This window comes from Vidua chalybeata, chromosome 6, assembly GCF_026979565.1.
Source record: "Vidua chalybeata isolate OUT-0048 chromosome 6, bVidCha1 merged haplotype, whole genome shotgun sequence".
Taxonomy (NCBI): Eukaryota; Metazoa; Chordata; class Aves; order Passeriformes; family Viduidae; genus Vidua; species Vidua chalybeata.
The window spans coordinates 60,665,269-60,690,238 of NC_071535.1; the positions used below are offsets into that span (position 1 = coordinate 60,665,269).

The 24,970-nt window shown below is 39.0% G+C and overlaps 1 protein-coding gene across 1 annotated transcript; it reads right to left on the bottom strand.

Moving 5' to 3' along the window:
- Positions 1–1,194: 1,194 nt before the first annotated feature.
- Positions 1,195–13,067, bottom strand: PRRG4 (proline rich and Gla domain 4). Its single transcript, XM_053946887.1, has 6 exons — positions 12,850–13,067; positions 12,029–12,143; positions 8,802–8,965; positions 7,493–7,541; positions 6,663–6,798; positions 1,195–5,942 (listed from the first exon to the last, which is right to left on the bottom strand). Exons 2-6 carry the CDS (start codon positions 12,132–12,134, stop codon positions 5,714–5,716), a joined length of 684 nt encoding a protein of 227 aa, XP_053802862.1. The 5' UTR covers positions 12,135–12,143; positions 12,850–13,067; the 3' UTR covers positions 1,195–5,713.
- Between the last annotated feature and the right edge of the window lie 11,903 nt (positions 13,068–24,970).

Consider the following 24,970-nt stretch of genomic DNA (forward strand, 5'->3'; position numbering starts at 1 on the left):
CTAGGTGCTATGGAAAAGAGCACCTAGGGTGAAAATGTTACCAAACATACCATGGAAAAAAGTGTTACCAACTCCATTTAAAAGAAATCAAAAAGGTTGTCAGAAGTTTTTTTCATTTTTTAAATCATAGGCTAAATTAGCATTTTCTCTTTTGCCACGATTAATTTATATGAATGGAGTGAAAGAAGGAATTGTCCTAAGATACTTAATGAGAATGAAGCATCTATCCCACCAGCTGCATTTCAAACATCAGTTCAGTTAACTGGTTAAAAAGCTTCATTAGATGTTCAAATATAGGAGTAGATTTGGGCAGTCTGTGTGGAGCTCAGCTCCTCTTGTATGGTTGGAAGAAAAAGCACAGTTCTGACTATTTTTTTTCCAGAGGGTAAATCAAAAGAGGCTTAATTTAGTGAAATTCACTGTGCTCCATATTTGCTCTGTCTAGCTGCCCTCCTGCCTCTCTGAGGAAGTCCACACACACTGTATCATGTGTGCCTCCTCTTCAGATTGAAATTGCCATTACCAAATGAGGAATTCCTGCTTCCTGCCTTGCTTTTGCATGCCTGTTCTGCTTCTCACTGGGGGGATTTTACTTCACTACCCCTAGCAAAGTGGTATTTTTTGGTCATACCATTGTGTTAAATCTGCTCACCAAAGGCCTGACAAAAGTCAAGGGCTAACACCTGGTTAAGTTAGATTTTGTCTTGAAGAGTTCATCTTCAGTGTCTGCAGTTCATGAACCTCAGATGCTCAGCTGAACTGGAGCAGTGGAACAGGAAGATTTTGTCCAGAGTAGAAATTGCCAATGTTAAAGAAAACAAACCATGGCCCTTTTTCTCTACCAATGAGTGCTATATGCCATGAAGAATCATCTAATAGTAAAATGGTTTGGGTTGGAAGGGAACTGGCCTTGAATGTTTCCATCCTAAACTTCTCTGGGCAACCTGTGCCAGTGTTTCACCACTTTCATGGTAAAAAAAAAAAAAAAAAATCCTTATATATAGTCTGAATTTACCCTCTTTCAGTTTAAAACCATTACCACTTATCCTGTCACAACAGGCCCTGCTAATAAGTTTGTCTCCATTTTTCTTGTCCTTTTAAGTGCTTTCAGAAGAGGGCATGTTGTTACCAACTCCATTTAAAAGAAATCAAAAGGGTTGTCAGAGGTTTTTTTCATTCTTTAATCATAGGCTAAATTAGCATTTTCTCTTTCGCTTTGATTAATGTATATAAATGTTTATGTGGAAATTGTTTTACAAAATAATATAGACACTAGCAGAGCTTAAAATATTGCTACCTATCACCCAAAATATGACAGCACTTGAAATCAAAGTTCTAATTAAATATAGCCAGTGACAAGTACATTCAAAGTGTTCTGACAGATGAGTAGAAGGAAATATGTTCATAAGATTAAGTAACTGTTTATACAGTTCAGAAATGACTGGAAATAGTTAAAAATAGCTAAATAAAGAGCAGGTTATTTGAGAAGACCTGCTTAAGATTTTTGAGAGGAAAACACATGGAAGTTCTTTATCATAGAAATGATAGTGATAAATTTGTAGTGACAGGAATTAATTGAAAGATGTTTACAGTATAGAAAGACCATGTTTGAAGTGTTTGAAAATTGCTTTTAAACTCAGAATTTCCTTCCTGTTCACTATACCACATGGAACAAGCAAGGATAGCAGCAGTAAAACTTTTGTTGGCAGGAGAGACTGTGGATAGAAAAGTTTGGTTTGCTGCTGGATTTTGGTTTTTTTAATTACTTTGATGGTTTATCTAAAGCTAGAAGTAGTGTTGCTAATAAGCTGCAGGTAATTAAGTAATCTTATTCACAGCTGGTAATCCCAGGAATGATAAGGAATTTTGCTATGGTTTTCAAATTTCAAAAAAACATAACTTTTAAGGGCAGATCAGACTGAAACATTCTAGTTAATAGAAGTGGGCATCATTATAACAATAGAATACTCTGAACTGGGTTTGGCAACAGCATTGTGGTAAATAATTTGGCAGAGCATTATATTTCTTATTACCTGAAGTGATCAGTTATCTCATTTTTTGCTCCAATCCCAGTTCAGCTGCAGCCAATAAAAACCTTGCCATAGACCTTGACAGGACCAGAATCAAATGCTTCACAAGTCACATTTTCATGAGCTGTGATGAGGAAATGCACTTCCACGTGGTACTTTGGTTTTGCTGTTCTAATGAACTCACAAAAACCCCAACAACCCCAGACCTATAAATGAATAATGGATAAATCACATAGCAGGCTTTCTTATTGCAGCACTAAGCAGGTTCAGTGATTTATTTTTCAACTGACACAGCCAGAGATCACTTTCCTGACCCTTATTATTTGCCCTAATTAATAAACTGTCTTGTTTTATAAAAGGTTGCATGCTGTAATCTTCTGTGATGCTGAAAAGGCTGTTCTGGAAAATTCTTCAAGGCAATGGCTAACAGCACTAATAGTGACACGTTTAAAACAGAATTATGTGTTTACCAGTGTTTTGTTTAGACATTCCTGTTTTCAACTGTCATAGTAGATCTCTGTTAAATCACTTAAAATCCACTGTCTTTCCTAAAGGTCCTGGAAAGAAACGCCAAAATCAAAACACTGATAATTTACATCTCTGTACAAGTTAGGTTAACTTGCTGTTGCTTTGCTCCTCAAAAATCTTCCTCCTCCTCCTCCTCTTCCTACTTAATCACAGAATGCTTTGGATTGGAAGGGACCTTAAAGATCATCCAGTTCCAGACACCCTGCCATAGGCAGGGACACCTTCCACAGGACCAGGTTCTTCCAAGCCCTTTCCAACCTGGCCTGGAACATTTCCAGGGATCTAGAGGCAGCCACAGCTTCTCTGAGCAGCCTGTGAGTAAGAATTTCTTCCCAATATCCAATCTAACCCTGGCCTCTGTCAGTTTAGAGCCATTCCCCCTGCTCCTACTACATGGCCTTGTAAAGGTCTCTGAAGTACAAGTTGTTTGCTGCTTTATATATTCTAATAGCAACTCCATTTTCAAAAGAAACCACATGTAAAATTTGGAAGTGTGGCAAAATAAACGAATTTTAATTTTAATATAAATTAATAACTCCCCATAGTCTGTCTCTTGTTGATTTTCCCTCTGTTAACCCTATTGAACCATGAGTTCTAAAAAGAGACAAGATACAAGGTAAGAGTGGGCCAGGAGTCAGTGTATGAAAGAAGGAAAACAAACTCAACCCAAACAAGTGCCATTCAAAGGAATCTTGTCCCTCTACCAGGAGAGGTAAATTTACACTGTATTCAACTAAATTTTAAACTTTGCTCCTTCTTTGTAAAAGGCAGGATGTGTCTTCCAAATTATCATGCTACGTGCAACCACTGTTTGAATGTCAGTCCCTGCACATTTTCAGGCTCTAAGGTGCTGACTCCTTGAGTAAATTTGAGTGTTTTATTCTATTGAAAGGGCACTTTACTGCCCAAAGCATGACACCATTGATGTTTAAGTTACACCCTCTTAAGTTTTTTTATTAATTGTGAAGGATGAGATTTTTGCATGTATTGCATGGAATCAGTTGCAAATAATTTGTAGGAACAGTAGAAAAATCAAATTTCCAGTGACTGAATGGGATTCTGTACAATTTCTGTAGTGTATTTAAAATGTGTCTTTGCCAGGTGTCTGTAGTAACATTGAAGAATCTCTGAATGGTCACAAGCCTTGTGAAATCCCTTTCCTTTGCAGTGCTCCTCTCAGTAGCATTATTTAATGATTTTTGAGTCCCAGGAAACATCTAGGTAAAAGTGTGCTCTACTGCTCAAAATTCACATTAAAAATTTTAAAATTCTTAGCTAAATGAAAGGGGAATATGGGAGAATGTTTTTGCAAGATTATGATTGCATAGCTTCTCATAACGTTGTATTTTGTCAACGGTGGCCTCACACAATTCTTTTATTTCAGTCTTACAGAACTTCAAGAACTTCAAAATGCTTTTACAAGTGGGGCAAAAGTGAATTGAAACATCCCAACAGGGTGATTCCCCCATCTCTCAACAACAAAAAAAAAGAAGCTGGAGAGAGATTTGTGACTTGGCAAAAGCCAAATTCATTGGTGAAGTTTTGTGAACAGGAACACCAAGGGCACTGCTACCAACTGCATTGTATTTGTTTTTCAGAGGGCATGACTGCATTGTGTAACACTGTCAGTGTACTCTCTTTATATTCCAGGATTTGAAGTGTTTCCATTATTACAAAGGCATCTGCAGACTGAAAATCTCAGACCAATTTTCTGCACCTCGCCCAACAACACTGTAGCTTCTAGTATGTTCCAAACAATAAGATTCAGTGAAATATTACATATTCATTTCAACCCTTAATCCTTTAACTTAGAATATAAAGTGGATTGTAGGCACCAAATTGAAATATAATTGGCTGTTGTCAGCATTGATTCAATGAGGGGGAAAGAAGGGGGAGTTTGTTTCTTCTTAAAAAACTTAATGGTGTGTGCCTTAACTGTACAGCCACTGTCAAACAAGAAACCAGCCTGACCTGATTCCTGTGAGACCCTCTGCTCTGCCTTCCTGTGCTGAGGGGGCCAAGGGACACAAGTGGTGGGCAGCAATTGGCTCAGCAAGATCTACAGGCTGCATAATGCTGGGGGGTTGATATTCTAATAAGATGTAAAATTAATGGTGGCTACAGCTGTAGATACAGAAACTGTCTTGATACAGTGAACCAACAACTCCCAGGAGTTCTTGACTCTTGATTTTTGAGCTAAGATGATGTCTCATTCTAGTTAAAAGTATCATTTTGTTGTCCCCTGTAGTGCAAGACACACTTATTGAGGTGCTTCTAGGGGGTAGGTCGGCTTTGGTTTGAAAGTTAAATGTCTCTCTCTACATTTCAGCTTTTAAGCTATGAAAGAAACATTACCTGTGAAACCTGGGTAGCTTTTTAAAAAGGGACAAATCTTTGGCTTTTTGCTCAACACCCACTGGCCCACAGCATTCTATTTGCTCTCTTTGACCTGGTATTTACTGTTGAACATCAAAACAGTTTGAGGCAAGTATATTTTGTCTGACTTGGTAGCGTGCCATGTAACAAATGCTTCCTTTTGATGCAAAATGATGATCATAAAAATACAAGAAATGAAGTCGTGTGATCAGCAATGTCTAAACCAAACCAGTGTAATCCACTAGCAGTACTATATATATATATATATATATATATTTGACAGATCAAGCCATGAAATAATTTTTGCACTCAAATCTATTACAAGAATGAATAGAAAATTCACTCAGCAAAGAAGCAAATATGTCAAACAACAAAGTAGATTTTTATGGTGGTTTAAAGTATTAAGTCACAAAAAAATGGCTACTATCAATAGGAGCAGTTAAAATACTGTTCTTTCAGAAGAAAAAGACAATGAAACTATTAATGAAACATCAATAGTTGGATGGGATGGCTCATATGGAAGAGGGCAGCAGTACAAGACTTGCTCTTGGTGCATCCTCTTCTCTTGGCACTGTGCCTTTGTGCAAAGAGCAGTCCTGCAGCCTTTGTGCCAGGTGACCTCTTTTCCCAAATGGGAACTTCACTCCTTCCTGGTTGTCCAGGAGATCTTTCACACTTGTGTAAATCATCTTGCAATATGCAAGGTAGCACACACTTTTTTTTTCCCAAAGCATGTTACGTTGCAGCAATCCCCCCTCAGCCCAGCGGCAGGTTTGTGACTAGGGGCCAGGGAGAGACATGGACTTTCGGAAGGGCCGTGCATGCCTGGGGGGCCCTGGGTAAGGGGGTGGGGGCACGCTGTGCTGTCCAGCTGAGCTCACTGCCTGCTCATACGTGGGCAGTCCTGAGTCCTCAGCTCTGAGGGGAAGGGGGCTTAAGGAGAACTCCTCGTGCCTCCTGAAGATGCTGGCCGAATTCCGTCTTCTGCTCCTCACATAACCCAAGTACCTAAACAAAGGTAACAGCAGGTAAGTGGAAACTTCTGCTTTGAAGGGAAGCAAGAAGATTAAGTCTTAATCGTAAAATAAACAAAACCCCAAAAAACCCCACAAGAGGAAAACCATGCCTTCAGTGATCACAAAGAGCAGAAGCCAAATATTCCCTCCAAACCACAGGGTAAGAATAGCTCAGTGATGTGATATTCATAGGGAAGAGAAAGCACAGAATCCTTTTATTTTCCTTTCAAGTTTAGGACAAAGGAGCACTCAGGAGTAGAGACTTGGTAAAAAAAGCATTTCCTCCAAACTGGTTCATCATCTACTACCACAACCACTTTCACATGCCATGAAGAGCATACAGCTTATTTGAAAGCACCAACAGAACATGTTAGACTTCCCATTGCAGGCCCCCACCTGCTAAAATTATTCCATCATCTCAGTAAGAATATTCTGAAACCAAGAACACGCACACACACATTAAAAAAAAGAAAAAGGCAAACCCAAAGGTTTGGGTGTGCAATATTGTTTAATGTTTTTGTGTTATTAACTGCAGCATAACTACTGTTGGTGCTCACTTAACTTTGCTCCTAGGCAGGTAAGAACTAGAATTTCCACTGGATTTTCCAAGAATACAATAGTTAGACAATCCCACAGTGATTTTTAAATGCCAATCTTAAGCAAGAGTTTGTTTTGTGTGTGTTTGGGTTTTTTAAGCAGTGAAATTCCTTACCCTGGTGGTTGCCTTGATTTGCATCTGCTCTTGCAGCAGTAGAAGATAATCAGTGCAATTATAACCAGCAGTATTCCAGCAGCAACCAGGCTGATGAGCAGTCCTGTGACATTAATCTTTTGTAGTGCTTCATCACCTGGAGAGAAAGCATTGGTGATTTTCATTATGTTCTTTCCATCTAGCCAGCCTGCAGTTTACACTGTAAAATACTACTTTTGCACTGCTATTAGGCTGTTCCTTCCACAAATGCCTAACTTGCTGTCAGAAGCTGTAAATCTGTGCAACACAACCCAAGAGAATCATTCACAATCAACTTAAAGCAAAAGGGAGTTGATGCCCCCTTTTCTCTACATGAAATTGTTGAGATGCCTGTCTCCCAATGCCTTCCAAATATTCCTTCATGTACTTGTGCCCTTGGTCAGGCTGTAAATCTTTCCTCAAGTCCAACTGACCATTTTTTATTAAACATCTGTCATCAGACTACTCTGAGCCTAAATCAGGCTGTTATATATTACTATTAAAGAAATGGGGGGGAGAAAAAACAAAACCAAACCACAGCCACAGAATTACTACAAAGTTTAACAATTGTGTAATAAAGAAATGGTCAAAGGAAGTTATTGTTTTTACCTACAGACCTGTAATGGATCCCACTTTAAGATGCTTCAGTTTTTTCGTATCAGATAATTAAACATATTTATACAGTTCACAGTGATCTTCAGTAAAAAGATTATTTCTGATTTCCTTAACTGAATGGTTGATCTATTAAGAATATAGTATTCTAACAACCAGAAAATATTGCAATATAATAAAAAAGTAAAAAGATTACTTACCTATTTTTATTATAGGGCCTTTAGTTGAATATTCTTTCCAAAAATCCATCTAAAAAACCCAAAAAGAATCAGATTTATGTGAGATACATAAATGACAGGCCTATTGACTTATATTTAATATGGTACCATGGGCAGAATTTAACAATGGTATAAACAGAAGTAAATCCTGCTGAGAGATTTGTATTCACTCATCCCATGGTATTTTTCTTCTACAACTTTGCAGTAAAATTGCAGATCCTGGTTGGTAAAAGAAAAAAGTGTATTTAACTGTACAGTGTTACCTCATATTTCTGCCAGATTACAATATAAGCTAGGGTATATTCTGACACCAAAAAAAATGCTTACAATTTTTTCTTTGCAAATCCCTACAAAACAGTATTTGAGGCAAAGTTAAGTTCTTAAGATTCCAACATTTGCATGAACAGTACTTGAATTCACATCAGCTAGGAAAAATAGTGGGGTTCATTTAAGAGAAAAAACCTTTATGTTGTATGACCATCAGGCATTAAATGTGTTGAGCTATAATTCTCACTTTTGCTACCTAGCAAAAGACTCCAGGAGGATTCCAAGTGAGCAATTTGACCTTTTTCTTAGGAGAGTGTTAGCAATAGCAAGGCAACACTTCCACCTTTAGAACAGGGGTGTATCCCTCACTCTTTCTTCAGAGCACACCTAGAATCACAAAGAGATTCTTGCTGCTTGTGCAACAACCAGTCTTCAGACAATCCTCACATTCCTTTATTGAGCTGAGAGGTTTCTCATTGTTTCTTTTTATATCTCTATATACACCAGGTTTCTTCTCAGCCACGTCTAGGTAGGGAGTTAGAATGTTAGGGACACTCAGCAACAGCTGAACTGCAGGTCTGCTCCACACTGGCCTCTTACAAAACACTTCTTGGGCATGACACAGGGATGTAATCAGCCAATGAATACATTAATAATTAATAATGTGAAACATTTAAACTGGATGCTGAGAAGTTACTAAAAAAATCCAGAAGTATGAAAATCTAGGGATATCCACAAGACTTCTGAAGCTTCATTTCTATTTGTTTGCAGAATTAAATCCACATCTAAAGTCTTTAAGACAATGATACATAATCAAGTGCATTCACTGTGTATCTAAAGCAAGAACCCCATGAAATTGGGATATGTGCTTTTAGAACAAAATAAGTGGTCATCTCTCAGTGCTGTGTTGGAGGAGTTACACTATTTGTGTACAAGAATTTGTGTTACAATAATCTGTGTACAAAAATGCAGGTATTTAGCCAATCACCTCCCTCACTATATTAAATTCCATCGGAACTGCTACCGTTTTTCCAGGGTCTTCAAAAATTTCTCTTGCTTCTTCGTAATTGCAGAGTTCTTCATAGCATTCCCTTTCCAGGTTGTCATCTGAGAATGCTTCAAAATCAAATCTGTTGTTCAGAAGATGTCGTCCAATGAATAAATTGGCCTCCCTTGCAGATGTGAACACTAATGAAAAAAAAAAAAATCAAGTTGATTTAAAACAAGTTAGGAAGGGTAGGTTTGGTATTTTAAAAGAATGGTAAAGATTTTAACACATTGGGATAATTTCTTTCCCTAGCATCTCTCAGTTACATAAAAGGGAAAGAAATATCAAGATTTCCTCCTGAAATGTCTTCTTCACTACTATCTTTTCCAACCATGTAACATAAAATAAATAAATATAAACATAAAATAAAAGAAATAAAATAAAAATGGCCTTTCTCATAAGCCATCTCAGCTATTCCTTACCCTGGCCAGGAGAATTTGATTGTCATGAGAAATTTTGGTCAAGTTTTGGTGTGACCCCTTCTGGGATGTGAGCATCAGTTTTTACTGGAGCTCTTAGAACAAATTGTCACATAAAGCAGAATTCAGTCAGACCCAAAGTAAGCAACACCCTCATCTAGTGGCTGATGGACACAAGGGTAGGGGAAGGAAAAAACCAAATATACATTTATCAATATTCTGGTATCTGGTATTAGTTTTTAAATCACATCAGCAGACTCCTATTCATTCTACAATCGTTCTCTTTTCACAATCATGGCACCAAGCTTTGTGTAAAGGAGCTTTATTGCCAAGTTCATTTGTTTTAAATTTGTCCATGACATGAATTTTACTGACAACATGCATTTCTGAAGACTTCTGAAAAGAAGAGATTCTCTTCTTTTGTGTTCCGTGAGGCCTCATGGAGTAAGTGGTGAGGTGAGATTCCAGAACAGTGAGTGAAATTATAGAAGGCTTTGGAATACAGGAATGTATTTCCTCACTAGGCATTTTCCAGTCAAGTTTTAGCCTGCTCTTGCTACAGTTTCTCATTAAAAAAAAAAATACAGGACAAAACTAAGTTTCTGGTGAAAGCCTAATCCATGTCCACAAAATTCAGGCTATTTGATTGAGCAAAATGACTGAAGGATTATTTTTGCAATGGTAATGCAGAAACAGCATTGCTACATACCAAGCTGGATGGCTGAAAAAGGAGATGAGATTCAGGATAAAGCTATTCAGTGACAAATTAGCTTTGTGTTCTTGTTAGCCTGTTTGGCAAGATTATCACATCGCTCTGGAATTTTCACCCTAACAGTTACTGTTAGATCTTGCAGTGGTATCTCATAACACTGTGCTCTCTGAAAACTGAGAAAAGTGCACCATAACTTACATTTTGGTTGCTTATGTCTTCAATAGGATAGAATATGTAAGGAATATGACAGCACATATTTATATAATTTACACTGTATACTGAAGTAGCTACACGTGCACATGCATTTGGTTTTGTTATTCTAAAGCAATTGCAAGAAAATCCAAGCTTAAAATATTTATACTATACCTGAAGAGTAAGCAGAGAAAAGGACTTACCAACAAAAAAAACCCCAAAAGCCAAAACCAAAATCAAAACTCCCTCAATCCCACAAGTGGAAAGGGAAAATAATTACATGGAAAAAAAAGTATTCTTGGTTCAGTGCAAATTACAAAAGTAACTTCAGTCTTCTGAAGCAGAAATCTTCAGTTTGGCTCAGTAGTGTTTCAGTCTTTACCGTGCAAGTAGTATTAGCTGTCCTTTGAATTAATTTAGAGAACTCATGCATTTTGTTTAAAAATTAATGCATAATCAAACTGCCTGGAGCCTAGAACCCTCAATTCCCAGGGGTACATGGGCCACTTTTTCTTTTCAAGAATTTTTATTGATTTATCTGCACTTTTTTCACTTTGTCACATATCTCCATCTCCAACTTACTTGCTGCCTGGTGATTAAAACAATATTTGAACAATGAAACAGATGGATTTGAATTGTGTCCTGAGTGTGAGGGACCTGGATGCAGTTCTGCAGTCCTTGGTTTGATAAAATGATCCACACAGTTCTAGGATGCCCAGAATTTAATTAAAAATGCAACCACACAAAACTCTCAGTGAAGCAGCTCTGCTGGTGAAAGATGTTCAGAAAATGCTGAAGGGGGACCCCTCAATGCAGGTACCCCATACCTTTGGCATCTGTTCTACTTGCTAAATTATTGGATTATTTATGTATACATATAAACTATCCAATATTTTATTGATAAAATATTGAATATTAATTGGATACTTCTCTTTCCAACTCTGTCTTTAAAGAAGGAGTGGTCTGGGCCTATTGTGAGGAGAGAGTTCTCACAGAAGCTCACAGGGAAGAGGCAGCCTGACTTTTTATGCCCAGAGCAGTATGGATTTTAACAAATCACCTGTCACAAGCACTCTTCTGCTAGCCATGGTTTCTGCTCCACATACTGCCCTGAAGGACCCTCCTGCTCCTTTTTAAAATTCAGCTCAAGGTTTCAGCACTCACTGTCCACTGAGAAGACTGGACAGCTAAGATAGAAATTCCTTTTTGAAGCCCTGATGCTTAAAATGTTGAGCTTTGCTTTGTAGTGCTTGAGTCTCTCTGGAGCACACATTTGGTTTTTTATGAGTTCCTCTCCACTTTTCTCCCTCCACAGGGAAGAACTGCAAAAGCAGCACTATGCTTATCTTTCCAGGCGTTGTAAGGGGGCCTGGTATCGAGAGAAAATATCCATTTCAAAAAACAACAAATAAACCTTTTCAAATACAAAGCCATTTCAGATATACAAATACAACTGTGATGTGCTCAAATAGTACCAAAACAATACTGTCTTAACGCAGGTTTCCAACTTTTTGAATTTTCATGTTACTTAAAAGGATTCTGGTTGTATCAACCACAATAATCCCAGAGACCTGGAAAAAGTTCAGTTGTCCCAGTCTGCACTTACTACTAGATCTGATAGATACTTGATATTAACACCAAAGTCAATTATCAATCATTTCAGCAAAAGATATTAAAATAATCTGAGATTAAGCATAAAACAGCTTGATTTTTTTTCATAAAGTAAAAAAAACAAAACAAAAAAACCTAAACCCAAACAACAAAACCACCAAAAAAAAAACCCAAAACCAAAACAACAACAACCAAACAATTATAGAAGCCAGCAAAACAAAGTTAGAAACAATTCTGGAAGGCACAAAGTCGCGTTAAAACGGAGTTACCATCTTTCCATTGCGGTTGCTTCAAGTTATTTAATCTCCCAGGGCAGTGAGGAAACGCGAACACCGTCCCATGCAGTTGACACAGCGCTACCAAAAACGCGAGCATGGCCGGGATCTGTCAGACAGAAACCAACGCGAGTTAACCGAGAATGACAGCGCAATCCTTTGAAGTGTCAGCGATGAGCCCTGAGTGAATCCTGGCAGTGAAGTCATCCAGCGCAAGCACCTACACGCACTCCAGGCTCATGGGTCCCTGGAAGAGACACCGAGCCGAACTGGTCCTGCCTGTCTCTTGCGGAGCTCTCGTTGTGCAACACCCGCACATGTCACCGCTCTCGCCGCCTCCCGCTCTCCTCTCCCGGCCCAACAGAGCGGCGGCCCCGTTCGCTGGCGAATTGATGGGGAAAGAGCCCCGCAGGGTGCCCCAGGTGGGCTCTGAAGATGCAGAGCTTCGCCTTTGCCGCCGGAGGAGGTAACAAAATCTCCCCGACGGGAACAGCTACAAAGCCCGTTTTGTCAGAGGCATGAAATGAACCCGTAACTCTGCACGGAGTCACCCGACACAGGTAAAAAACACGACCGCCACCCGAGGCGGGGACGTGCCACAGCCGCTCGGGGCCACGGCCGGGCGCTCCCGCAGAGCCGCCCCACCGCTCCCGGCCCGCCCGGGGCCCGGGCACAGCGCCCGGCCACCCCCGCTGCCACACCGCCCGGCCCGGGCAGCGCCGGGAGCAGGACAGGGTCCCGGGGAGCACGACAGGGTCCCGGGGAGCGCCCGCGGAAGAAGGAGAAGCTCATCCCGCTTCCCAGCGCTGCCCTACCTGTCCCGGAGGGAACGGCTCACGGGGCAGCCCCTCCCGGGCTGTGCGGCGGGATCCCGGCAGATCAGGGGCTGGGACAACCTTTCCCTGGCTGTGCGGCGAGATCCCGGCAGATCAGGGGCTGGGACAACCTTTCCCTGGCTGTGCGGCGGGATCTCAGTAGATCAAGTGCTGGGACAACCTTTCCCCGGCTGTGTTGATCAGGTGTGGATCGGCCTCTCCCTGGGCAGTGTGGATCAGGTGTGGATCAGCCCCTTCCCGGAAGGGCGCGGCGCAGTCCCGGGGCTGCACCTGAGCCGCCCCCGCCCGCGGTGCCCGAGCCCCGGCTGGGGCCGCCCCTGGGCGGGAGCAGAAACGCCCCTGGAGCGTGGGCAAAGAGAGGTCATGGGGGGCGCTTGGGCTGCCGCAGAGCTTTTCCCTCGGGCGCTACTCTGGGTTTGTTTCCGGACACCTGCCTGACCTCTCAGCCCGCGGCGTAGGCAGCGGCTCCTTTCTGCTCCCGCAAACCCCTTCTTCTGTTAAGCCGGACTTTTTGCGCCCGGGGTTGCTGGCGGTGCTGAGAAGCTGGTGGGGGTTTTGCTCCCCGGAGGAAAGCGCACGGTGATGGCACAGCGGGGGCAGGGTGTGCTTCCCCCGCCGGGCTCGGCAGCGAGGTGCTGCTGCTCCGCGGCTAAGCAAGCATTTACCTATCAGCAAGCATTTACCTATCAGCAAGCATTTACCTATCAGCAAGCATTTAGCTATCAGAGAGCCTTATCTCCACCAAGCTTTCCGAGCCAGGCAGCTGGAAGGACCAGCAGTAGTTTTACACATGTGAAAACGATGTTTTGGTTATTTTTGGTTTGATTTTTTTGGTTGGTTTGTTTGTTTGCGTTTTTTACTGTTTGGGGTTTGTTTGGTTTGGGTCAGTGCCGGTAACCCTTAACCTTACAGGCTAGAAAGGGGCAGGAGAGGCTCCCTGAAATGCAGGAGGCTGGTTTGCCCCAGCACACACATCGCTCCTTCCCAGAGCAGAGGCCGGGCTGAGCACATGGATCTGTGGCCCTTGTGGCTTCTCCAAAGGACGAGAAAGCAACAATGAAATGCTTCATGTTTGCTGTAAGGATTTGTTTAATACTGCGTGCTGGGAACATGAACTATGTGAAAAATTTTGGGATAGGCTGGGTTAAAAGCTACACACCAAAGAAACTCTTGGGATACACAAGCGGAAGGATTTTGCTACTAGGAAATCCAGGGACTGACAGTGATTTGTGTCTGTGCTTGTGTGTCTCCAGTAGTGACTTTGGATTGTATTCTTTATTTAAGTGCTGGTATGACTTGTATATACAGAAGCAGGAAAGAGTAGAATGAGGGGGTATTGGGTAACACTAGTGGAAGTGATCAGAAATTCCCTGGAGAAAACCAGAAACTTCTGACGTGTGAAATAAGGAGGATTGTTTGGAGGAATGATGACTGTGATTAAATATTTCCTTTATGACATCAGCACGCTGCCGTTTAGAGGCACTTGACGAACATGTAACTTACAAGCTGGGATGACTCTAATGATTTTTAGCTGGTGGAGATCTCAACAGAAAATTCTATATTCTGGTTGTGTATATGCTTATAACACAGTGGAGAACTAAGATAATATTTTAGAAGAAAACACTATAGATTGTTTATTATCTAGATAATAAGGAGATAAGAATACTTGGCTGCTGCTTGTTGGAAGGCAGGAGAAACTACCTTTACTTTGTAAAGGGCCTTACTTTGTCCCATGACCCTCTACTCAGCCCTCACCCTGAATTCCTGGGTGTCTCAGAGAGGGTGGTGCCAGCTGTGAGATAGCTGCTGACAGCTCCAGTGCAAGGGCATGAATGTACAAGGGCTCTGTGGTGCATTGAAGTGTAAGTAAAGTACCTGCATGCCAGTGTGGGAACTTCCTTTGTGTCCTAACAACAGCTTTGTGTGAGGAAACTCTGCTGTACAAGTAGCAGGTAATCTCCATTGTGTTATGCCAGCACTGTATAACACTGTTAATAGAGGGGGGAAAAAGATTTTTTGGAATTGTTCATGTATGCCTTCTGGGGAGTGGATGTGAATCCATCCCCTGGCCCTGCCCCTATCAGAGGAGATGGCTCCAGGTGTGGACTGAGACTGAGGGATCAGCCCCATCCAAACTCTCTGCTGGATCTCACCCCTGCTCTGAAGATGGAGGAGCAATGCAGCAGCAGGGCTCTGCTGGGAGAGGCCCTCAGAGCTTTAACACCCATCAAGGCTTACACAAATACTTCTATTTTAGTGCATGTTTTAGCAAAAAAATTGTGTCTTCTGTCTGTGTGTGCATGGGTGCTTGTGCAGGCGTGGTGGAGGTTTTTCAAAACCAGTATAGCTTATTTATTATTTGAGATGTAACCAAAAAAAAAAAAAAAAAAGTTGTTATAGACTGGGAAAACAGGAGAGCACAGTCTTTTGCTTTGGAGGAGATTGTAACTTTCTCCTGAGTGTCCCTCTGAGCTCAGACTCTGAGAGTTCCCAGCTCTGTGATCCTGGGGACTGGCAGTGAACCCTCACTCTGTGCAGGTAAATGGATGTGTGAAAAATGATAGGTGGTGACTAGAAGTGTGCCTGACTTCTGGTTTGTTATGCAGATCAGAGAAAAGGTAATGACAAGTAAAAAAGGGTGCAGCAAGTGCTGAGGTTAAATGGAATATTTCCCATGTATATGCAGTTTTTAGCATGGCAGGGCAATAAGTATCTTTTGCATGTAACTTTCCTACTTGTGTGGTATTTTTTCAGGTAAAATAGCTCTGATTAGCAAGCTGTGTGATGAAGATGCTCAGAAGGATGGAACTATCAATTAAGATATTACTTTCATCAACCTTTCCAGATAAATACCAGTATACAGTATAGTAGATATATATTTAAAATATTTGGAGAGGTGGAAAATAGGAAATTAATTTATATCACTTGCTTTTAATATATAATTATATGAATATATATATATATATAATTATATGAATATATAATTCATGTTTCTAAAAAGATCTTTAAATTATTTAATAGCAAAATAACTAGGATTTTAGGTAAGGTCAGTTGTTAAGTTTCAGAATGAAACTTAAGTTTCAGGCATAGTTTTTGAAAAATATTTTAGGAAAGCCTACACATAATTTAAATATTTGGTTATTATCCACTAGGCTGTGAGATAATTCATATTGGTCAGAAATAATCATAGACACTTGTAATAACACAAAAATAACAAAAATACTTATACATTTATAATTAGAAATTTAAAAATTAATTATAAATGTATAATTACTTATAATTACAGGATTAAATTTCTGCATTGTCACTTGCTCAAATTTTTTTTTAGATGCAGCAAGTTTAATAAGACCAAACTTTTTTTTTTTTCCCATGAAAAAGACTATTAGGTTGTGAGACTTCTACATAAATGTCCTGATGTGAGCATTCCATAAAATGGTTTCTGGAAAACTGTCACCATGAGCTGGTTCATTGGAAACCATTTGCTCCCAAATATGCACAGGGTAGAAAAAAATCACGTCAAAACCTTCTAGCAGTGTGATGGAATTCTGCTTCTGGCTTCTCCTGGTACAGTTTTGGTGAGTTACTTTTTGATTGGTGAAAGGACCCCGTCTGGGTTTGGTGTTTAAGGTCACTGGGCAAGGACAAAAGCTCTTGGCCTCATCGATGAGGGGAGGATGTAAAGGAGCCCAGAGGCAGCTGGTACACACTGAAACACACGAGGCTCCTTCTGAACCTAAGGAAACTCTTTCTTCTGCTTTTTTAAACTGGGCGTTGGAGCCCTGGCTGCTGAGAATTCCAGACTTTCTGTGCTGCCAGGCACTGACCCCCAAGAGAACTCTGCATTGACCTGAGGCTGTGGAGAAGCTTCCAGAATGGAATGACAGAACTGGGATTGTGGGGGTGGAGTTTGAATGGAAGTGTGTAACATCACAGGGTGGGAAACTCAGAGTTTAAGGGTTTAGAATGTAGTAATATATATAAGCCAAGATGGAGGTTTTAGAGCAGTGGCTGCTCCTTCTTCTTCACCTTCTTCTCCATGGGTTTGGGTGGTTTTGTGTAATTGGATAAAAAGTCCACATTGTGGACCATGGGTGGTTGGCTATTGGGTTAAAAGTGAAAATAATTTAGGTGTCATTTCTTAATTGGACAGTTTATCCTTAAAAGGCCTCATAGAGAGGGAGGTGGGGCTCCATTTTTAGTTTGTTGGAGTGAAGGGCTGTAGAACTCAGGGTTTGTGAGACTGTAACACAGATAAGAACTAACAAACATCTGAGTCCCAACAAGAAATAAATACTGTTTCATGCATTTAATCCTGACCCTGGCAAAAAAGAAGTTAAGACTCCACAGGCTGCCCAGAGAGGTTGTGGGGTCTCTGTCCACGTTCATGGAGATTTGCAAATTGCCATGTCTCCATGTCTCTGCCCATGGAGATTTGCAAATTGCCATGTCTCCATGTCTCTGCCCATGGAGATTTGCAAATTGCCATGTCTCCATGTCTCTGCCCATGGAGATTTGCAAATTGCCATGTCTCCATGTCTCTGCCCATGGAGATTTGCAAAGCTGGCAGCAGTGTCCCTGCTTGGGTGTGGGAGGCACTCAGTGACTGACCTCCTCCCAGCCTCACCATCCTCTGGTTCTGTGATACTGTCTTCTAGCACAGCCAAGCCCTGATGTTTCCATTTGATCTCAACTTTCGGAGCTCTGGGATTTCCATTTAGCTCCTTAGCTATTTCTGTTGTGTTCCCTTGTTTGCCTCAGTAACCCATTTCTCTGTGGAGTTGAGATCTTGGATTTAACCAGTTTCCTTTCCTGGCTCACAGGAGAGGGAGCTGTGTGGTGGCCTCTCAGCCTTCTCCTGCAACACCTCCATTTAAAATTTGGAATGTCCCTGCTGAGGATCTGTTATCAAAGCTGTCTTGGAAAGGTTTCATTTTCTAACAAAATGGAGCTTGTGGGTTGTTTGTAGGTGAAGTGATGTAGCAGCAGACTGGAAGCTCTGGCTGTGTTTTAATCCTGCTCAGCTGCAGCAGCAGTGCAGCTTCTGACGTGCACTAATGCAAAAGATTTGATGTTTCCATTATGCTTGGCACTTACTGTGGTGGCCGTGGAGATCTATTTGTAAACTTTGTGTTTGTTGCTGTGATACAGGCAGTTTCTATTTGCTGTGGATTTGGTTGATCCACAAGGAACTTGTTTGTGATTGTGGGAGAGCTGTTTGAAGACTTACTGTGAAAAAGGGATTTTTAAGTTCCATTAGGCATGTAATCTTGAAAATTCAACTTGTTTGCAGTGGTGCATAGAAGACAACTTTAACTGAGAGAGGTGCTTTTATCTAAGCAGATTGAATGGTTATTTGGGTTGATAATAGATCACATTTTTACTGTTTTTCATGTGGTTTTTTTCCTGAATATTGTGCTGGTTTTTTAATATTGATTTATATTGATTACAGTTTCTCGAAAATGACCAAGGACATTACACCCATATAAGAGTAAAGTGAATATTACTGATTTTGAAGAAGTAATCAAATCAATTTGGTGATTTTAGTCCAAATGAGAGAATTCCACACGTGTGAGGCAAAGCCAGCTCTGTTGAGGATGAAGTCATTCTTTGCTGTGTTGTAAAAGCTAGTTTTAAAAACACTTGTAGACTAGACAGAAGTTTTTCTGAAAAATATTATCAAGATCAGTGATGAAAAGCTGCCTAAATAGTCTCTCTGCCTAAAAAAATATGCAGAAAATTCAGTTCAGTAATCTCCCTATGTAGAGTGTTCCAGCAAGGAGTAGTGGTACAAATTCTGTCTCTTTTTGCTTTATGGATTCCTTCTTTGTTTCCGGCAGAATTTAGTCAGTTTTAGAATTTAGTTTAGTTTTAGTGACTGCATCTCAGGTGTATATACAATTCTTGACATTTCTATCAAAGGCAAACTATTTTTCACAGGGGATGCCAAACTCTAATGCTTAGTGAGAGTCCCTTCTTGGGAACATAATCTGTATTAATTAATTGACTTATGCTTTAGGAGAACCTCATGTTGTCACATTCATACAAAGCTATTGCTGTGTGTTGGAGAAGGTTACTGAGCCCTGCCTCAAGGTGGTTTGAGGATGCTTTCTATAAAATCCTTTATTTCCTTTTTTTTATCTGGAGATTGAAGAGTTGAATATGAAAAGCCTTCTGGAGTTTCCTTGCTTCTGGATCTTGGGGAGCAATTTTTTTTTTTTTTAATTTAAAAAGATGTCTTGGGAGAAGGGACTTAATGTGGTGGGTTTTGTTGTGTCCGTGACAGAAGGAATTTGTATGACATGGAGGATGGCAGGGCCTTCAACAACCTCCTCCATAAATGCATGAGGCAATTAAAACAGCAATAAATAATTGGGAGAGGCTCCAATCTTTCACATTGGAAGGAGCTTCCAGGACAGAAGGGGCCATCTTATTTATGGTGTGGCTCATACATTTTCTTCTCTAAGGAACAGGGGTTTTGGTGATGCTTTCTTTGATTATTTCACCATTGTCTCATTTCCTCAGGTATTTGAGCTCTTGTCTGCTATTTAATTTTTATCCAGACTTCCTTTTGTTCTGCTTCGTGCTCCCTTAAAGAACAGCTAGAGTTGAAACATTTTTCACCTCTATGCATTAATATTAAATTGTTTCTCTGGACAAAGATGCATTTTATTTTGTCTTTGTAAATTGTGATTAACATATTAATGAAGATGCTCTGTGGGCTCAGTCAAATTTTTTTCTTAATAAGCCAGAGATCAAGCAGTAAATTATATAAACGAGTGAATCACTTGTTCTGCCTCTTTTTCCCAGGTGCATTTTGCAAGTCTGTGACTGGCAGTTGTGAAAGAGCTGAGCTATTCCAGTGGAATGGATTAAACAGGTGGGTTGAATCATGGTGCGTGAATGTTTTTGAGACAGTCTTGCTTTTGTTCAACATAAATCTTGTGTATTTAATCCCCATACTCTTTGTGTCCATAATTATGATATTGTTTGTGTTACTAAACAAACAAGAGCTTCCTATTAACTTCTAGTGAGGACATCAGCTGAATTTCCCCACATTGTTTCATTATTTATTGTATCCAACCTTTTCATAGTGCGAGTCTGGGTGTGACTGCAGCTCAATTTCAGAAATGAAGTAACAGAACAACAGAAACAGTAAATCATGTGAAAGATGGTAGCAGTTGAAAAGTTGACCATTTGAGTTTGAAAACAAAAAATGAAATTTAAATAATCTGTGTGTTGATAGAGTTCTGGGCATGTTTACATATTTTTCTAGGGAGACAGAGGCCCCATGGAATAGGACGGACTTTTAATTGTAATTGAACAAGGGATGAGAAATTCTGTTCTCTGTAAAATGCATTTAAGGCACACAAGGAAAATTAAATTTTAGGATTCTGTTATTAATCTGTTATGAATTTTCTTGCTCTTTTGAGCATCTAGGCCACAAGTACATGAAGGATGATGAAGGTTTTAAAGGCCTGGCAAATTGACTTTCCTTTATAAGCTCTTAGATTCTGCTGTGGTGGAATCACCACTGTTATCAGTAGTTTGTTTTTTTTTTCCTCCAATGCTGAACTGTCCAAGTTCTCTAGAAAAATGCTTATGATTTACTTTTTTGTATAAGAAAGATGTTGCAAAAATGATTATACCAATTATGCAAGGGAAGGCTAAATAAAAACACTACTGGCATCAAGTCACTTTGAGGTGGTTGATTTTGCCCAAAAGAGTACTGAAGAATCTAAATAAAATAAAATCCTGTGGTGTACTTACATTTAATACATTAAATACATTTACAGTACAAACAGATATAAAAACTGCAGGTGCAGGAAGTAAAGTGAGCAACTTTTGGATGCTCTGTAAATTCCTCCAAGAACCAACACACACAAGAAGGCACCTCAAGGCACTTTGCCTTAACTTCAAGCTGGGTGGGTGATGCTTTTAAAAGCTGTGGTTTCTTGTAAAAGCAATCAAAATCATTTTTTAATGCATATACCTGTATGTTGGAAAGCATAGACACTGAAGTGCACAATGAAACCTGCGAGAGCATAGGAACAAAAATAATACAGAGTAGGCAGCAAGGAAGATTAAACAATATGCTATTTAATGCTACTAAAATGACTCTTTATTATAAAGATTCTTTTCAGATGATTTTTTTCTATAAACATCTTTATTATACTGGGTGATCTGTTTTATTCAGGGTTTTTTAGAACATCACAAAGTGAAACAAACAAAAAAAAACCCAAAAAAAACCCATGTGCTACCAAACCGCTGTGAAAACATCTGTTTAGGATTAATTTAGAGAATTCTTTCAACCAAAAAGTATGTGTATATATTTATCACTTTAATAAAGATATATTCAATTAATTTTGAAAACCAGAGTAGAAAATTAATTTCCCTCCCACAGTCTTAATGAAGAAATAAAGGAACTAATTTCCCATTGCTGTTAGAGGGGTAATCCACTCCTTCACATATTAAGAAATTAATGTAATGCATCCAGTCAGCCAAAGAGTCTCTGATTCTTCCCCTCCCCCTAATCTCTTACACCAGCTTATTTTGTGCAACACAATTATGAAAAACAAAACTGGAAAAGACTTAAGTCCCTTTAAGTCTTTCATTAAATTCTAATTTTAGATGTGTTGCTATTTCCAGGAATATCATCCGTTGACTTTGATGGTGGTGGCTAGTTTTGGTTTTCTTTTAAGAAAAAAAGAAGAAATTTTGTTTATAAAATAAATTTATATATTTAAAAATATATAAAACAAGATGTTATTGTTTATAATAACAATAAATACTTTTTAAAATCCCACACCCCTTTTTTAAAAATTCTAGAAAAATATTAAGGAAGTATTGTAACAGGCTTTATATGCCTTTGTAGCATTTGTGGGGTTTTATGTGATCAAAAAGTCATCCTTTTTATTTGAACTAAATATGGAAGAAATGTCTTTTCTTATGTTAATTTATTAAAAATCTGATACCATTTTGTAATTCTAAGAATACGTGTGAACAGAGTTTTATAATTGAGAAACAGGTCAAGATGATATTTTACGGTATTGGGCATGGGTAGTTGAGAGATGGATGTTCAGAATTATGTTCTTAAGACAGATTTTTGACCCACATAAGCAGCTTTATTTCTTTATTTATTAAATGACACTTCCTGCACAAGTGAGAGTGTGAGAGCAGCTTATGTCCTTAATGTAAGAAAACCATGAGGCAGTTCTCATTAAAAAAAATTAGTTTTGAAACTTGTCACTTGTAGCAGACATTTTGGGGGGGGGGGTTTAATCTTTTTTTGATGGTGAGTAGTGTTCAGTGAAGCAGCTCATGGTGTACACAGCTTGTGAATAGCATCATTGACAGCAAAAAGCTACAGAGTAAGTATATATTTAATTGATTTCTTGATCAGGAATGCTTCTGCAACAGGCAGAACAATGGAGCTTTAGTACTGCTTGCTTGGTTGATGTGAGTGTGGAATAATTCAGAAAATGGGGAGATGTCCAGAGCAAGAAGCACTGAAAATACAGCTGCTCTAAGGAGATCTAACACATGAAGCTTTTTGGGAAGAACTGAGACCACAGAAACTGAAATTTGATTTTTAAATCAAAGATAGGAGTCCATAAGCATGTTTTTAGTGTGTAGGGATAATGGAAATAAACAAAATTCCCTCTTTTGCATTCCCTTCCCCACCCCTTGGTTTGAGCAAAATAACAAAAACAGTGTAGGAAGACCTATGCACCCGTTTAACATGGGAGGAAGAGATAAGTATTTATTCTCTTCATGAAGGGAATATTTTATTTTATTTTTCTTCCCTATCATGTGCAACACAATTGTCTCAGTAGTTATCTTTTAATATCTATAAAAGCCATTGTTTCCAACAGGAGAGGAGCAGTGTGTCTGATTTTTCTGTTATCATCTTGATATTTGTATGCAGCTATATTAATTATTTTCAAAAATGAATCCCAGTGTTAAGTTTCCTTAATATTTCTGGTAGATCTCATTCACAATATTTCAATTCCTAAGTGTTTCAATATTTTCTTCTATAGATATATTTCTCATAAACTCACTTTACTTAGTCAAGAACCATCACAAAAAGACTGATGCTGAATTAAGAAGCAACAGTCTAAATGCAGTAGTTAATAATTTGGAAGAATATGGCAAAATTTTTGGGGAAGAGCTCTGCTGTGGTTCTGAGAGCTTGACACAGAAAAAGTTGAAAGGCTGAAGAACAGTCCACTTCCTCTAGTCCATCTGTAATGGAATTTTCCTTTCCAATGCCTGGTCTGATCATATTAAAGAGATACAGAAAAATTATTATGAAATTATTATGAATTATTACTATGAATGGAAAAGATTCCATTATTAATGGAACAATAATGGAGTTTTGTAAATGCAAGCCAAATAGGAGGACTGTTTCCATTTTCTCACTTGGACATCTTCACCATCTCTAAGTTGGTTGTATAAAACATTAAGGCAAGCTCAGCATTAAATACTATCTCAGTATATTTTTTTTGTTTTAGTTATATGGGAAACTCTTATTGGAGCATAACTTCAAGAATGTGGAAATATTAATATATGAAGTTTGGAAGTGTATCTGGTTGTTACTAAACTAAAAAAATACCAATTGTATTATCTGTAAGAATTTGTGCTTCCAGTCTCTAATTTAAAAATAACTTAAAGTGAAAAGACAAAGTTAATGTTTTCTTTGGTGGACTATGTCCAAATTACCCCAGGGATATGTTTGTACATAAGGAACTTTAAAACAAACAAGCAAACTCAACTACTGAAACATAAACTGTCATAACTGTAAATATTACTTCCTAAAAATAGGATTTGATGAACTCCAAAATTGCTAATTAAATGTCACATTACTGTGAAATATATCAACAATGATACTGTTGGTTTTAAGTATAAATTAATGGAATTTGGGTTAAAATTAGCAATTACATTTTGCTGAGAAAGAAATTTATTGAAACATAGCATTTGGTTGGTATGTTTCACTATCAAGTAGATATTGTGGTTAAAAAATGGGCAAATGATCTCAAGCAGATATTTACAATAAAGATGGATCCAGATTTGAGATGACATCTAAAGATTTTAAAATTAACTTGTTTTTTTCCTCAGGAAAGGGATTTTTTTTTTCTTTTTAAGTATTCACTTGCATGATTAACACTTGGAATTCCTGGTGAAAACCTTTAGAGGGATGACAAAGGTTTGCTTGGTGTGTTAATCTCCTTACACTGCCAAGTGTATTTTGAGGATTGGAGTGCTGTGCTGAGTCACAAACATCACAATTTCCAGCAGCTGCTGCAGCCAGTATGTGCTGGCTTTTTTTTTTTCTTTTGTGACTCTCTGAATTTCAGTCCGAGGGTCAGCCCTCTGCTCCAGCTGTGGCCTTGGCAGGAATAAATCTCCTGTTGCTGGTGACAGCCCAAATTCTGTCCCTGTCTGGGAGATCCAGATCACCATTTAAAGACTTCTGCAGAGGAATGCATTCCCACCTGTGCTTTGGAAAATGTTACATTTACAGGTATCGTTGTGTCAAATTATTATTTTGGGTTTTGTCAAGTAAATCTCAGGATTTCAGGGGGGAAAAAAGGCAACTCATTCCACAGTGACTGTATTATCTTTCTAAAAAGTGAGATTTATGTGCAACATGAAATATGCAGAATTATTTGCTGTGGATTTTACTGAAAGACACTGGCAACATAAAACTTAGGGAAATGATGCTTTCATGCTGTTGTTGATGACAATACAGACCATCTTAAATAAAAACCAACTTTTTGTACATTTATATTTGATTTCTTGCACAGAGAGGAAAATAAGTGAAAAGGTTTCCTAGATTGCCTTTGGATTTGTGTTTTGTTTTCTTTAAAACAGCAGATGCATTTTTGCAAGTCACCTCTATTCCCTATTGTCCAGGAAATGAAATAATTGCTGGAAACCTATTTATTTCTCGTGTTTGATCAAGCAAAATTAATGGATCCTAACAAGCAGTTTTTAGATAACTTCACCTTGCATTCCATGTTAAACATAAATCCTTGATAAATAAGGTCCTGCATAACTTTTCATTATAGCTCTTATTGTCACATTTTACTTCTTCTCTTAT